The sequence below is a fragment of the Periplaneta americana genome, chromosome 6 (genome assembly GCF_040183065.1).
Source record: "Periplaneta americana isolate PAMFEO1 chromosome 6, P.americana_PAMFEO1_priV1, whole genome shotgun sequence".
In the NCBI taxonomy this organism is placed as follows: domain Eukaryota; kingdom Metazoa; phylum Arthropoda; class Insecta; order Blattodea; family Blattidae; genus Periplaneta; species Periplaneta americana.
The window spans coordinates 81,033,735-81,051,518 of NC_091122.1; the positions used below are offsets into that span (position 1 = coordinate 81,033,735).

The following is a 17,784-nucleotide window of genomic DNA, read 5'->3' on the forward strand; positions in this document are numbered from 1 at the left end:
TAGTTCATGGAAATTGCTACTTTTTAGTCTCTCAGAAGAATATGAGCCATACCTGCTTAAGCATGTATTATTAAGACTCAGTCGCTGTTAGTTATGATAAGTTAAAGATTACGTGTGCCCAGTTGAAATTTGTAGTCACGAGGAAGACGGGACATATGAACTAAGTCATGTGAAAAATATTATAACTGTGAACCCATAAATGTAAAAGAATTGTCTTCTTTGAAGAAGTATATACAGTGAATACTTGGATGAAAACTAGAGAAGGTATTAGTACTTGTGAATGAATGACAGGAGTTAAAATGAACACCAACACATTTCCAGTTAGATATGTTACTGGAAGATCCCAAGATAGCTGTTGCTGCCATATTTGCTGTAACGAAATTGAAACTTCAAGTCATGTTTTGGGATCATGTCCAAAGAATGGGCTTCTGCGAAATGTTTGTTACCATACTGTCCAAACAATGATTGCTGATGCCTTTCAGAAAATGAACTAGGAGCTATATAAAGAAGTTTACTGTATTTCTGTAGAGGGAGCAAATAGACACATTGCAATCGAACTACATAGGAAATTTGCACTTACTATTAACCTGACCATCATCATGTTAACTTCTTTTGAACAAGCAGCAGAGTTGATTTAGAAAAGAATATATGAACCTCCATTCCTGACCTTTTCAGCAGATATATCAGTAATTACTAATAGGAGCAAGAACTTCTGTTCTCCCTCTCCCTCCCCTTCCCCTCTCCTCCTCTCCCCCTCCCTCCCTCTCTCTCTCTCTCTTTTTCTATCTTGTTTGGTCAACTACTTCTTTAGTCAGCTGTCTACAATAAACAGATTTCCTCCTGCTGCTCCTGCAGCAGAATATAGTTAATGTAACCACTTTCATGTGTTAAAATAAATTAAGTTTTAATTACCTAGTTGACTAGTTTCAGCTTTATGTCAGCCAACATCAGGATTAGTGAGGTGCTTGCTTCTTTCAGTTTCTTCAGTTATTTTACTGGGGATTGTGTTTATGTATTGTATCATTATTGTTGTTGTTATTATTATTATTATTATTATTATTATTATTATTATTATTATTATTATCATCATCATCATCGTCATTATTATCGTCATTATCATTATTATTATTATTATTATTATTATTATTATTATTATTATTACTCTCATTCTGTTACTATTATTACTACTACTACTGTCATCAATATCGTCATCATTTTCGTTTCTGTTATTCAAACAAAGATAACTTGGTCACCCATATTAAAACTTGATATTGCGTTGTAGATGATACATACTTTGCACAACTTGGCTGATATGCTGGATGGACACCACGAAGGCATTTCTCCCACACTTCGAGATGATAAGCTTAGAGAAGAAGCCAGAGCTCTGGAGCAAAAGTACATGCACAAATGTGATATTCAGGTCAGAATACCTAGTTCTAATGACTCGCAGAGCAATTGAACTGGAATATTGAGAAACCCCACATGTTTAGAAAACTAAACTTTTCAGGAGATACAAAAAAAAATACAAAAAAAAAACATTCAGGTCCTAGATTTGTGCTCAAATTATTTTTTTTCTTAACACTTCAGCTAAAATGAATGTTGAATAATTTCAAGGGAAAAATTGTTCCGGGGCCGGGTATCGATCCCGGGACCTCTGGTTGAATGTACCAGCGCTCTCCCAACTGAGCTACCCAGGAACTCCACCCGACACCATCTCAACTTTTCCCTTTATATCCACACAACTCGCGTGGGCTGACAAAATGCCAGAGACCCACATCGAGTGCACACAAACTCTGTGTGACTTGGAATTGTGGTTTTCTGTTAACGTACACAGTGACGTATATATTATGCAAATCTAGTCTTTCAGGTAAAGCGTCCTGTAAAGCAGATTTGAATAATTTCAAGGGAAAAATTGTTCCGGGGCTGGGTATCGATCCCGGGACCTCTGGTTGAACGTACCAGCACTCTCCCAACTGAGCTACCCGGGAACTCCACCCGACACCGTCTCAAATTTTCCCTTTATATCCACACAACTCGCATGGGCTGACAAAACGCCAGAGACCCACATCGAGTGCACACAAACTCTGTGTGGCTTGGAATTGTGGTTTTCTGTTAACGTACACAGTGACGTATATATTATGCAAATCTAGTCTTTCAGGTAAAGCTTCCTGTGACAATTCGTCACACAGAGTTTGTGTGCACTTGATGTGGGTCTCTGGCGTTTCGTCAGCCCACGCGAGCTGTGTGGATATAAAGGGAAAAGTTGAGACGGTGTCGGGTGGAGTTCCTGGGTAGCTCAGTTGGGAGAGCGCTGGTACATTCAACCAGAGGTCCCGGGATCGATACCCGGCCCTGGAACAATTTTTCCCTTGAAATTATTCAAATTAGCTTTACAGGAAGCTTTACCTGAAAGACTAGATTTGCATAATATATACGTCACTGTGTACGTTAACAGAAAACCACAATTCCAAGTCACACAGAGTTTGTGTGCACTCGATGTGGGTCTCTGGCGTTTCGTCAGCCCACGCGAGTTATGTGGATATAAAGGGAAAAGTTGAGACGGTGTCGGGTGGAGTTCCCGGGTAGCTCAGTTGGGAGAGTGCTGGTACGTTCAACCAGAGGTCCCGGGATCGATACCCGGCCCCGGAACAATTTTTCCCTTGAAATTATTCAAATTAGCTTTACAGGAAGCTTTACCTGAAAGACTAGATTTGCATAATATATACGTCACTGTGTACGTTAACAGAAAACCACAATTCCAAGTTTGTGTGCACTCGATGTGGGTCTCTGGCGTTTCGTCAGCCCACGTGAGTTGTGTGGATATAAGGGGAAAAGTTGAGACGGTGTCGGTTGGAGTTCCTGGGTAGCTCAGTTGGGAGAGTGCTGGTATGTGCAACTGGAGGTCCCAGGATCGATACCCGGCCCCGGAACAATTTTGCCTTGAAATTATTCAAATGTGCTTTACAGGAAGCTTTACCTGGAAGACTAGATTTGCATAATATATACGTCACTGTGTACGTTAACAGAAAACCACAATTCCAAGTCACACAGAGTTTGTGTGCACTCGATGTGGGTCTCTGGCGTTTTGTCAGCCCACGCGAGTTGTGTTGATATAAAGGGAAAAGTTGAGACGGTGTCGGGTGGAGTTCCCGGGTAGCTCAGTTGGGAGAGCGCTGGTACATTCAACCAGAGGTCCCGGGATCGATATCCGGCCCCGGAACAATTTTTCGCTTGAAATTATTCAAATCTTCTTTACAGGAAGCTTTACCTGTAAGACTAGATTTGCATAATATATACGTCACTGTGTACATTAACAGAAAACCACAATTCCAAGTCACACAGAGTTTGTGTGCACTCGATGTGGGTCTCTGGCATTTCGTCAGCCCACGCGAGTTGTGTGGATATAAAGGGAAAAGTTGAGATGGTGTCGGGTGGAGTTCCTGGGTAGCTCAGTTGGGAGAGCGCTGGTACGTTCAACCAGAGGTCCCGAGATCGATACCCGGCCCTGGAACAATTTTTCCCTTGAAATTATTCAAATTAGCTTTACAGGAAGCTTTACCTGAAAGACTAGATTTGCATAATATATACGTCACTGTGTACGTTAACAGAAAACCACAATTCCAAGTCACACAGAATTTGTGTGCACTCGATGTGGGTCTCTGGCGTTTCGTCAGCCCACGCGAGTTATGTGGATATAAAGGGAAAAGTTGAGATGGTGTCGGGTGGAGTTCCCGGGTAGCTCAGTTGGGAGAGTGCTGGTACGTTCAACCAGAGGTCCCGGGATCGATACCCGGCCCCGGAACAATTTTTCCCTTGAAATTATTCAAATCTGCTTTACAGGAAGCTTTACCTGAAAGACTAGATTTGCATAATATATACGTCACTGTGTACGTTAACAGAAAACCACAATTCCAAGTCACACAGAGTTTGTGTGCACTCGATGTGGGTCTCTGGCGTTTCGTCAGCCCACGTGAGTTGTGTGGATATAAGGGGAAAAGTTGAGACGGTGTCGGTTGGAGTTCCTGGGTAGCTCAGTTGGGAGAGCGCTGGTATGTTCAACTGGAGGTCCCGGGATCGATACCCGGCCCCGGAACAATTTTGCCTTGAAATTATTCAAATGTGCTTTACAGGAAGCTTTACCTGAAAGACTAGATTTGCATAATATATACGTCACTGTGTACATTAACAGAAAACCACAATTCCAAGTCACACAGAGTTTGTGTGCACTCGATGTGGGTCTCTGGCGTTTCGTCAGCCCATGCGAGTTGTGTGGATATAAAGGGAAAAGTTGAGACGGTGTCGGGTGGAGCTCCTGGGTAGCTCAGTTGGGAGAGCGCTGGTACGTTCAACTAGAGGTCCTGGGATCGATACCCAGCCCCGGAACAATTTTTCCCTTGAAATTATTAAAATCTGCTTTACAGGAAGCTTTACCTGAAAGACTAGATTTGCAAAATGAATGTTGATGGGAATGTGTGGGGTTTCTCTTCATAATATCATGAGTCTACATGCTTAGAATACGAAATCCTATATAACTCAATTTCGTAAAAAAATGGACATGTGGGGTTTCTCAATATTGTGATTCAATTGTAAAATTAGAAGTTCTGAGTGTTGACTACACTGTACTTATTAAATGGAGACATGCCAGCATGAAGTGTGAACTTTGATAGTAGCCATGATTAATTTCATATTTAATCTGGAATATATTACAGTGTAGGAAGTGGATATAGTGTATATTGTTGATCAGAGTATTTTTTATATATGGTTATGATATTTTTATGAAAGATGATGCTAAAGAAAATTTCATAGGAAATGTCTTAATCTTGTAATGTCAAGCCAATCTGAGATGAGAAACTCAGCAGCAAGAGATTCTCTTACATGATCACCTGCCAACTTTCCAGATTTAGGCAGGAGACTCCAGATTTTTAAACCACTCTTCGGATCTTCCGATTTTTTTTTATTAATTTCAGTAGCAGAGTTTTAAAAACTGCCAATTTCAGAATGTGACAAATCATCTTTGCCAGTGAAATACCTCCTATGTGGCAAAAACTGAATTTTACAGGAGACAAAAAAAACTAATTTGCAATTCTGTTAATGATTTAAATGCACATTGAATATTATAAATAAGTTATCAGTCATCTCAGACGTAATGTTTAAGATCTGCAATTAATGAAAATAAATCAAACACTTCACAGTCTCAAAAAATGTGAATTTTGAGTCACTTACAGTACACATAGATTATTTTAAACAGGGAAAATTAAAGCATTATTGTATTTCATGAACAACTTTAATACATTACTATTATATATAACTTTTAATCTGGGATTGTACATTATCACTAGCACATTGGAAGTTTTTATGTTTTTAGTACAAACAAAAATGTGAAAATTTTGTTCTGTGTTACATTAATATCCAGCTTTGGCATCAAATCGTTTTGATTCAGACTCTAAATTATACTGGGAAGCTAGAAGGCGAATGGAGAACTTCCAAGTGCCTGAGCAATAGATACTACTACTCCTGCTGCTACTGCTACTGCTGCTGCTGCCGCTGCCATTTAATACTAACAACAACAGATAACATTACTACACTATACTTTCATACATTTTATATCTGTGCACCCCATTAAAATAACAAGATGAGCTGATTGGTATTTTTGTTCAGATTTCTATAAAATTTTATTGAGCATGTATTGTAGAAGTCATAGTTGAATCCTATTTTCATGTAAATAAATTAAAGAGCCAGTTCACTATAATATCATTGTTATAATTTATAATGTAAGTAATTGGCTCGGATAGTGCAATATTAAGACTCATTTTTGTATAAAATGAAATAATGATTCAGCCCTATGTTAATCCTTGTGTTACAATGATTTGATTTCAATACCATAATTGACAATACTACATTGAAATCTTGTTCAGTTATTAGCATGATTTCAAAAGGAGTTTTGAATAGTAAAACAGCTCTGCTGAAAATATGTTTGATGTAGATTCACCCAAGTCCCTCAAATAAAGCCAGAACTGTAATGCATTATGGCTTATTAAAAATAACATACAAACTTAAATAATGCTTGACACAATTTTCTTTCGTTTGTTTGAGATATCAATTTTCCTTTATGTCAGACCAGAACTTCAGTGAGTCATGAAAGGGTAGTGATCTGTTTCAGTCACTGACTTGAGTTCCTAAAGATGTTTAAATTTAGATTCACTTATTGGTAATGACCCTTTGTACTTGTTTCTTGAACCTAAGAAAGGAACTCTAGTTTTTCTTTTGTGTGGAAGTTTCTTTTAGTTACCTGTGTGTGTTTTGAACATAATTTCTCCTTCTGGCATGTATTTTAACTGACGGATATCAGTCACAGTGGGATCTCCAAATTTTTTCCCGGGCCACAGTGACTGAAGATTTGAGGCTAGTTTTTCATAATTTTTAAAAAGTTAAAGTCAACTACTCTGACATTATAAGGCTGCTTTGATCTTGCTAGCCTAATTCTTGCAATGTAATCAGATGGAGAGTTAATGAGTGGCTTAAAATAGTGTTCCAGAGTTGCATGAACATTATCTGCCTCCATCATTGTATGCCCTTTTTCGATATGTAACTGCTCAATTGTAATGAACTTCATTCTTACAACATCACTTAATGCACCTGACAGAATCTTGTTCCGATTTTTGTAGTGGCAACCAATGGATATCAATGTTCTTTTTTTTTTTTTTTTTTTTTCTGGTACCGGTACTTATTGTCAGTAAAATTTATAACAAAATCTTTTATACATGTTGTGAACTCATTAGCCTCATGCCATACATGTAAAGTAACCTCTCCATTATTGAATACATGGAAAAATTGTATAATTGGAGCTTTTGTTTGTAATACATACTGGAAGACAGCAACTTAGGGCAGAATAGCATACTTTGGAGATCCACAATTATTACTAATTTTTCTATACATGCAGAGTCTTTAGCTAGGATTTTAACATTACGTCCCTCTTTTTCTTGAGATGGTCTTGGTATACTCCCTCAGTTACTGCACCAATTTTATAAACATAGCGTTGGTCACATTGATCTTTTCATAATGTTTTGTTTCTTCATTGTTCCTGTGAACGAAATTCTTGAGCAAACTGCAAAATTATTTTTTTTACACCAAATGGAATAAACTTAGTGCATGTGTAACTTACAATTGAATGTGAATTTCGCGTACGTCTTTTGTGAACTTTTCCTACAGTAGAGACTAGAAACTCTAGGCTATGTTTTCTGGTCTTCTTCACGATCAATCTCGATCCTTTTCTTCACAATCACAGTGGGCGTATGTAAGTCTTTGGTGTCAAGGTCTTCATTTTCACTATCCCCATTTGTGCTATCAGTTTGTTTTTGATTCCGTACTCATGATTTGAATTAATGTTCTCCTATATCTAGTGTATTTATAAAAAATGTGCGACGCGTACGCATTGTCACTATTTATGTCATGGTAAATTGTTTAATGGAACAATTTTTTCCTTGAAATTATTCAAATCTGTTTCACAGGAGCTTTACCTGAAAGCTAGATTTGTATAATGTTTACGTTACTTTAGGGACATTAACAGAAAACCACAATTTTAAGTCACACAGAGTTTGTGTGCACTTGATGTGGGTGTCTGGCATCTTGTCATCCTACTCAAGTTACGTGGACATAAAGGGAGAAGTTGAGACTGTGTCGGGTGTAGTTCCTGAGTAACTCAGTTGGTAGAGTGTTGGTGCATTCAGCCAAAGGTCTTGGGATTGACATCCGGCCCCCAGAACAATTTTTCCCTTGAAATTATTCACCTTCTTAGGTAGTTGGCTATGGATGACATAGATATGACATCACGACCAAGCTAGAAGGCCTTCTATATCTCAGAGATAACGTTCAGACTTTCAATATTCTGTACTTCTTTTGCAGACAGTCTTCTCAAACGTTATCCACAAATTGTAGTCCAGTGAGTTGAGATCGTGGCTGCTGGCCTTCTATATCTCGGAGGTAATGTTTAGACTCTCAATGTTCTGTGCTTCTTTTGCAGACAGTCTTCTCAAACGTTATCCACAAATTGTAGTTCAGTGAGCTGAGATTGTAGCTGCTGGCTGGTCAATTAAGACTGTCACTTTCGCCTCAAGCCACTCTTGCGTTGAATTCGCTTGCTGGCTGGTGTAGAATCCCGCTGGAAGCTCCAATGTTGATTGAGAAACAAGATGTTGTTCAAAGGCTTCACAGCAGGCTCCAATATGATATCTTTGTAGACTTTTTTTTTTTTTTTTTTTGGCAGATATCATATGCCACTTTTCAGCATGCAGGGTAATGACTTCTGAAGACACTTGGAACTTTCTCACGAGCTTCTCGAGAACTTGAAACATAAACCCTGTAATTTTGACGGTTGAAAGACTTCTCAGTATTGAGGATTTTTTCGTCAATACATCCTCTTGTGCCCATTCTGAAGCATAACGCTGAAGAATAGTCTTGATTCAAGCTCCCTTTGCCGCTTCTGCTGTGGACTAAGGAAATGATTTGTACTTCGCCAGTAAGCTCTTACCCCTGGGTCACGTCCAAGTACTCTGGATATCGGCATTCTTGAAATCTGCAGTTCACAAGCCAGCACAGAGTGATTCCTGACATGATTTTGCCAAATACGAGCCACCACTGTTGAACCAGCCTCTTGGCTGGCAGGTGACCTTGCCTCAGGTGGTCAGCTATTGTTCCTACATCAGTGTACCTCTTGATGGTCCGAAACACAAGCATCCTGCTGATTTTAAGTTTTTTTAAGGGTTATGGAAATATCGAAGCTGATTTCTCAACCCTGTGAAGTGCTATCACTGCTACACGATTTTCATAATTCCTTTCTCTTCTGCAGTTGAACTTACATTGACACTCTTGATGCTTCGCTGCAAGGGTGGGAAATAATCTTCAAAACTGGTTGTACGATCTCACTTTTGTTTGTAACAATATGGTAAGACTGGGTACATTAAAGCAATATTTTTGTTGAAATTTCTAAAATAAGAACTTGCCCACGTTTTGGGAACATTTTTTACAAGATACAAGCATGAATCCGTGAAGGGAGTCTTGATAACTTCAAAGAAAGAATAACCCTTGCAGTCCGAGATGTAACACCGAACATTTTGCAGCATGTATAGTAAGAGATTGATTCTGTGCCAGAACCAGAAGCCACAATGAGTAGGGGAGGAAGGAAAAAAAAAGGAATGTTATGTAGACTTGTTCAATATTAGCAAAGAAATATACATTTGTGAAACTACTTTTATCATACCCTGTGTCATAATTATTGTTTTCAATAGTTTTTATAACTGAACAAGAAATACATAGGGGAGACTGTTGTACCTTTAAACACTTTTCACATTTTATCTTTTTTAATTTTGGGAAATGAAATTTTTGTAATGAAAAAATGCTTGAAATGATTATTGAAGATTCCTTTACAACTTCCTGTATGTATTTTCCTGTTTTACAGATCTATTAAGGATGGAAAAAATAAAATGAAGGGATATGTAATATGTTCAAAGGTACAACAGGTTCATGTACCTTAGAACATACCCTCTTGTAAGTTGGAACACATGGAATATAGGTCTGAATATAGCTGTAAAAACTGACAATCATATTTAAAATGTATTTGCTATCATAAACCAGAACAGGCTTCTCTGATTGAGATTTTATTTCCTGGAGGAGCAATAACTGCTGCAACAGCTTTCTTCAAGGCATCCGGATCAATTGGTGGGCCTTTTAACTCGAGACTTACTTCGTGACATGATCTTAAAATAAAAGAAAAACAAAAACCGATAGTATCGTGTATCTTGGAACATTTTCCATGATACAAGATGGTTTGTGTTCAAAGGTACAAAAGGGTGCACGTTTAAACAAATATGGCTCCGAAAACTAAAGATTCGAATAAATTATGGAAATTAAAATATGTTATTACTCAGCAGATGATAGGAAACACATTGTACTTGAATGATAGTAACAAATAAAATCTGGTTTTGTGTTAGAAAACATATAAAAACGAACGAAATGTTTACTTTTAGTACTAAAAAAAATTATTTTGTCCACAAAACTCACACTTTGCATTAAATCAAACTGAAACTACGAACAGAGCTACTTAGTGGCTTTCTCTACAACCTACTTCAATTTGAGTCTTCTAGGTAGCAGCAAAACTTAAAAAACAAAAAATGTTCAAAGGTACACTATGCTAAAGGTATAACAGTCTCCCCTACACTGTAGTTGAAACTAAACATGACTATTTTTATTTTAACATTTTAGGTAGCTACTGCACAAGAAACACTTGCAGGTTTATCAGCAGCAGTAGCTGAACTAGAAAATGGTTTTAACATGGGTCGAGATGATTGGTGGGAGCAATTGTTATCTTGGCTCGTGCTACAAGGAGAAGAAATGGAATTGTTAAGCAGAATACGGGATGATTTGCTGGAGAACAGAGTTCCAGGACAAGAAAGTTTAATTAATAGGTATTATTTAATTATGTAGAGTAAAATTGTGCATTTTGTATTCTGATGAGTATAAATGAGAGACTAAAGAAACAAATATCATTACTCTGTTCGTACTGTTCTGTATTTAGGGTATCTAGCATTAGAGGAGTAGAATATGAGATTGGAAAGTGGAGTGATGCTGTGCAGAAAACAAGGAAGAAAGCAGTACAAGATTTACGGCAGCTTGAGAAAACTCCCAGACAAGATTTAGTGAATGGAGCAGTAGATTGTCATCTGCGTCTCAGTAATGCTAACAACAAAAATAAGAAAATGTATGTATTATTTATGTCATGGTTAAAATTACTTTAGTATTGAGAGTTGGGTAATTAGAACATGGAAATGAACAGTGTGATGGAATTTTCAGCTCAGTCACAGCTGTTGTCCTTGGTAGTCTGCTGGTTACTGTGCTTGCCTTTGGGCTGAGTATTATGGGTTAAAGTTTAGTCGAGGACAGACGAAAAGATACCGTGTTCAGTTTTTCGGGAAGAAAATAAATTTAAAGGCTCTATAAGACACGCAGTTAGTGGCATATGAAAGAACTTCACAACAATCAACTAATTAATGAAGTAAAAGAAAATTCAAAACAATCTTATTGATACGAGTGTAAGTGTAAATGTTTCTCCCAGCTAATCCCTGATGGTACCCTTGGTGTTACCAGAAAGCTAAGAATCTTTGTTTTACATACCTAATACTAAAAGTGTACGGGCCGGTTGCACCAAGCTTCACTAAGGGTTTAATGATTCATTAATCTATTTACTGGTTCATTAAATCATTTTTATATCTCACCAAGCATCTTTAACGTAATGAACCAATAACACTATCATTAAATTTAGTAATAGAAATGTCCGTCTTTAAATTTTTAATGGTTCGTTAGTGGCAATATAAAACTGCGGACGTTTCGACGCAGAATTGTTATATCTGGAACTGCTCGAAAATTAAGAGTCAGATGGAGTAATGTTGCCCCATTTAAGAAACGATCATTTTGAAAATTTGAATGACACAAAAATTCACGAAATATACCGCGTCACAAAGATCATGGTACTCAAAATTTTATAAGAAAGTGATAATAGGTTAGAATATTATAAAAACGACTGCGACAAAGCTGAAACTAGTCAACTAGGTTAACATACAACTGATTTTTTTTTAACACATGAAAGTGGTTATTATAACTACATACCTAAGAAATGTTAGTAAATTAATACATAATGTGCATTCAAACATAACAAAACTTAATTGGTATATTAACTTTCATATATTAGAATTAAATTAATGGACACATTGAACATCTACCTTGAAAATAGTTATTTAACACAACATATTTGCTATGAAGTTTCTACTTTCTTTCAGCTCTGCAACTATACTTCACAGCACAGTAAATTCATAAATCTTTAATTTTTTTCATTCTGGATTACAGGTTTCAAGAATATTATCTATACCTAAATTGCAGATATTGTATATAAGATATCATACTCCCTCAAATGAGGTCACCACTGTTACCTGAAATGCAATAATTACAAAGCTATAATTATGGCAAAAATAATAATAATAAGAATAATAATAATATTTTTTCTCCATTTACTATTATTTTGTAACCGCTTTGCTTCATTGTTGTCTGCATGCAAATGATGTAGCAGATACTGTCTTGGAAAAAAGTTTTGTCACATAGTCCCAGAAAGGAGGCAATGCACATGAGCAGAGGACAAGCGATCTGATTCACAAGAGAACAACTGGTTGAGGTAATATAATTAGTTTCGTTTCGTTGTATGTCATCCCTTACTAGTTAGAACAAGTTCCAGGGAAAAGAATTCAGCTTACATAAGTAGTGCGGTAAAGACTGTTAGCAAATGAAGAAGTAAATTAATTTAACATATATATATATATATATATATCTTTTGATCAGTTCCCTAGATATCACATGAAAATTTTATTGGGGGATTTCAATGCTAAAGTAGGACGGGAGGATATTTTTAGACCAACTATTGGAAAAGAGAGCCTACACCCAATTAGTAGTGACAATGGAGTTAGATTAGTAAACTTTGCCACATCGAAAAATTTAATTGTCAAAAGTACAACATTCCCCCATAAGGATATACATAAATATACTTGGACTTCTCCAGGTGGATTGACACACAACCAAATAGATCACATCTTGATAGATAAACGGAGACATACTAGTATAGTAGATATTCGAACTTTCAGGGGTGCAGACTGTAATTCTGACCATTATTTGGTGATTGGAGAATTAAGAGAAAGATTATTAGTAGCCAAGCGAGTAGAGCAACAAGTTAATATTACTAAATTCAATATTTTGAAATTAAAGGACGAGGAAGCTAAGCAAAATTATCAGGTCGAAATTTCAAATAGGTTTGCCACTTTAGAAAGTTCCGACGAAGTTGAGAAAGAATTAGATGTTAATAGCATGTGGGAAAATATCAGAGATAGTATCAAAATTGCAGCTGAGCAGAGCATAGGTTATTATGAAACTAAGAAAAAGAAACAGTGGTTTGATGAAGATTGTTGCATGGTAGTAGAAAGAAGGAAACAGGCAAAATTGAAATTCTTACAGGATCCAGTTGAGGAGAAGAGAGATAATTATTTCAATGAAAGACAGGAAGCAAGTCATACACTTAGGAATAAAAAGAGAGGTTACTTGAAGGAAAAACTGAATGAGGTAGAAACAAATAGTAAGAATAAAAACATTCGAGATTTATATAAGGGTATAAAGGAATTTAAGAACGGATATCAGCCAAGGGTAAACGTGATCAAGGATGAGAATGGTGACTTACTTGCAGACTCTCCATCAATCCTAAACAGATGGAAAAACTATTTTGCGCAACTACTAAATGTACATAGGCCAAATAGAAATGATCGGGACGAAATTGAAATACAAACTGCTGAGCCATTTATACCTGAACCCACGCTTTCAGAAGTTGAAATTGCGATAGAAAATCTGAAAAAGTACAAGTCTCCAGGTATCGATCAAATTCCAGCAGAACTAATACAAGAGGGTGGAAATGCATTATATAGCGAAATTTATAAACTTGTACTTGCTATTTGGGAAAAGGAAATTGTACCAGAACAATGGAAGGAGTCCATAATCGTACCTATTTTTAAAAAGGGGGACAAAACCAACTGTGGTAACTTTCGAGGAATATCACTTTTGTTGACGTCGTACAAAATTTTGTCCAATATTTTTTTGAGAAGATTAACTCCGTACGTAGATGAAATTATTGGGGATCATCAGTGCGGTTTTCGGCGTAATAGATCGACTATTGATCAGATTTTTGTATTCGACAGATAATGGAGAAAAAATGGGAGTATAAGGGTACAGTACATCAGTTATTCATAGATTTCAAAAAGGCATATGACTCGGTTAAGAGGGAAGTATTATATGATATTCTTATTGAATTTGGTATTCCCAAGAAACTAGTTCGATTAATTAAAATGTGTCTCAGTGAAACATACAGCAGAGTCCGTATAGGTCAGTTTCTATCTGATGCTTTTCTAATTCACTGCGGGCTAAAGCAGGGAGATGCACTATCACCTTTACTTTTTAACTTCGCTCTAGAATATGCCATTAGGAAAGTTCAGGATAACGGGCAGGGTTTGGAATTGAACGGGTTACATCAGCTTCTTGTCTATGCAGATGACGTGAATATGTTAGGAGAAAATACACAAACGATTAGGGAAAACATGGAAATTTTACTTGAAGCAAGTAAAGCGATCGGTTTGGAAGTAAATCCCGAAAAGACAAAGTATATGATTATATCTCGTGACCAGAATATTGTACGAAATGGAAATATAAAAATTGGAGATTTATCCTTCGAAGAGGTGGAAAAATTCAAATATCTTGGAGCAACAGTAACAAATATAAATGACACTCGGGAGGAAATTAAACGCAGAATAAATATGGGAAATGCGTGTTATTATTCGGTTGAGAAGCTCTTATCATCCAGTCTGCTGTCCAAAAATCTGAAAGTTAGAATTTATAAAACAGTTATATTACCTGTTGTTCTGTATGGTTGTGAAACTTGGACTTTCACTCTGAGAGAAGAACATAGGTTAAGGGTGTTTGAGAATAAGGTGCTTAGGAAAATATTTGGGGCTAAGCGGGATGAAGTTACAGGAGAATGGAGAAAGTTACACAACACAGAACTGCACGCATTGTATTCTTCACCTGACATAATTAGGAACTTAAAATCCAGACGTTTGAGATGGGCAGGGCATTTAGCATGTATGGGCGAATCAGAAATGCATATAGAGTGTTAGTTGGGAGACCGGAGGGAAAAAGACCTTTAGGGAGGCCGAGACGTAGATGGGAGGATAATATTAAAATGGATTTGAGGGAGGTGGGGTATGATGATAGAGACTGGATGAATCTTGCACAGGATAGGGACCGATGGTGGGCTTATGTGAGGGCGGCAATGAACCTTCGGGTTCCTTAAAAGCCATTTGTAAGTAAGTAAGTATATATATATATATATATATATATATATATATATATATATATATATATATATTAAAAAAGGAATGCATAATAGTGACGTCGAACACACAACTAACACTCTGTCCACTAGACTAAAGCCATCTGTGAAAATATTCTGTATGAACCAATGCATTACTCCAGGATATGACTATCACGAAATTGAACATTAACTTGATTCACTTGAAATTAATTAGACACTGTTTTCATTATTTGTGGAAATATGTTTTGCCCTGTGACTAATTAATGAAGTAATGGAGTGTGAAAATTGTTATTCCTTAACTGTATGTAACTTAAACCTTTATTAATATTTTATTATGTTTAATAGTCACACTGTTGACTGAAAGCCAGTGCACACCGGACACTATACTATATAGCACTATGCTTTTGTGTGATATTATAGCTAACGATACGATATGAACATGGCACATGCTATAATAATGCTTCATCAGAGAGATTTTCTACAAGATGGCGAAGAGGGATTGTTATTGTTTGCACTGGCTTTAAAACAGAAGCGAAAGAACTGGATTCATGAAATTTATAATCATTTTCTTTTCGAAGGAAATTAAATTTTCCAGTAGGATAGCCACTCTGCACACACCACCATAAATGTTCAAAGATGGTTGATGGAAAGGCATGAAAAAGAAGAGGATTGACAAATATCGAGACAACCCACCTCAAAATCCAGATCAGTTGTGGGACCAAGTTCTGGCTACCTGGGAAGATCTCACAGAGGACCAGAACTATTTCTGCGTTCTGGTGAATTCAATGCCCCAAAAATGCCAGGCAGTGATAGACACTTGTGGCATGTGGACAAAGTATTAGAGCCAAATGTGTATTTTTTTTATTTTTCTTTAATTTGTTTATTTATCTTTGTTTTATTTCGGTAAGAAAATTGATCTCCCGAGAGTTTTTTTTAATTCTCCTAGTGGAGCCAGAGTTGCGAAATAATTCGTTCCACTACAAAAAAAATATTTAAAAAATGTGAAGAAAGGTGACATGTATAAAAATTAGTTACGTTAATAAAAAAAAAGTTCTCACCGAGAATCGAACTCAGGTCCCAAGGATGACAAGCCACCTCGCTACTGACTTCTCCACTGGAGAGCCGTGACATAAGTGGCGTGAAGAGACACTTATAGCGGCTAGGCTTGAAGTCTATGGAGACAGTGCACGTATAGGCACCGTGCAAGCTCCTCTGGTGGCGACTGTTGTTACTAACTACAGGACAGCAGTGATAGAGTTGTGCTTGAATGTATGGGTATACTTTACTAAGGTTAAAAGATTAGAAATATGGATGACTCTAAAAAGCGGAAAGATAACGCGAATTGCTGTGTTGTTGGGTGTAGTAATGCCTACAGGAACACAACATCTGATATTGTTTTTTATTCATTTCCAAAACGGAAAACTGAAGCGGAACGATGCAAATTGTGGATCCAAGCAGTACGCAGACAAAAGTAAGTAGGCCTACACTGCTTGTAATAATGGTATTATTATAATACCAATCTCGAAAATATATACATATTATATTATTATGTTTATAAATAACCATTAACCCTTAAATTGGCAAAACTTCATTTCTCACACTAGTTTAATAAACCGTGTCGGACTGTAAAGAAAACAAATATCACAATGTCCATATTTTATATGTTGTACAACATTATAGTATTGTGAAATTTTAATTTTCCTACCATTTTTTTTCTATTGTTCTATTAAAATTATAGCATATAGCTATTAACCTGTTGTATCCTATAGCATACTTTGCGAATTTAAGGGTTAAGTTAATAAAAACGGGAATTTATACTTGAAAGTTCAATATATTATGCTATTATACTTAAGTTAACAGTAACAACATAATACACAATTATTGAGTTCTTCACGTGTATATTATCTATAATATTAGCAACAATAAATAATATATTTATGTTTGAACGGTATTCATATCGATATGTAATTCTTGATTTCAAGTGCTGATGGTTCAGCTTGGAAACCAACACCCTCAACAAGAATTTGCAGAATTCATTTTTTTGGGAACAAGAGATAAGGACATCCCTAAAATCCAACATACGTCCCTAGTATTTTTCCAAAAGATTACAAGAAAAAGGCTACCTCATCTCAACTAGCTTCGGAGAGTTACGAAAAAGCAGCAAAAAGAAGAAGAAAGGGTGAACATTTAAGTATTGTGGAAAGTGAATGTTCATAAGTGTTATTTCGAAAAAAAGAAGTAGCCATACAGACAGAAGTAGATGAAGCCACTCTTAGTGATTTTGTTTTTTCTTGCACAATTAGTGGGTGTGAATTATCTACTCAAGCGTCTATTCCATTACATGCCGAACTGAAATCACATAAGAAATGTTATGACAAGAGTTCAGGAACAAGTGATATGTTTAATGAAATGCAAGACTTCCAAGGTTATTCTTCAATAAGAGATGAGACAGAACTACGAGACTTAACGGGAATAACATTTGTGGTTTTCAATCTATTGTTAAAATTTCTACCAATTGAAACACAATCATACAGTAAGATTAGTAAAGAAAATCGTCTACTCATATTTTTAATGAAAATGAAAATTGGATTGTCGTATTCTGCTATGAGGATGATTTTCGGAGTTCATCGTACAACTATGTCACGTATTTTTACCACCACTTTAATGTTGTTGACATCCACAATGGCTAATTTGGATAATAGCTTTTATATTTATTTTAATTCCTGTAAGAATACCACTTGCTATTTGACGAGCCTTTGGAAGTATGTGTGTAGTGTACTGATCCATTTACATTTCCGGATCCTTGATCTCCAGAGAACAAGGTGCCGGTGCAGGTG

The 17,784-nt window shown here is 36.4% G+C and overlaps 1 protein-coding gene across 5 annotated transcripts in view; it reads left to right on the forward strand.

Moving 5' to 3' along the window:
• LOC138701460 (E3 ubiquitin-protein ligase SHPRH) overlaps positions 1-17,784 on the forward strand; it is a 444,559-nt gene that overhangs the window by 286,509 nt on the left and 140,266 nt on the right. For all 5 annotated transcript variants that reach the window (XM_069828349.1, XM_069828345.1, XM_069828347.1 and 2 more), the window contains 3 exons: positions 1,283-1,420; positions 10,258-10,460; positions 10,571-10,753. In XM_069828349.1, coding sequence (XP_069684450.1) covers positions 1,283-1,420; positions 10,258-10,460; positions 10,571-10,753 — 524 coding nt within the window. The remainder of the gene's footprint in view (positions 1-1,282; positions 1,421-10,257; positions 10,461-10,570; positions 10,754-17,784) is intronic.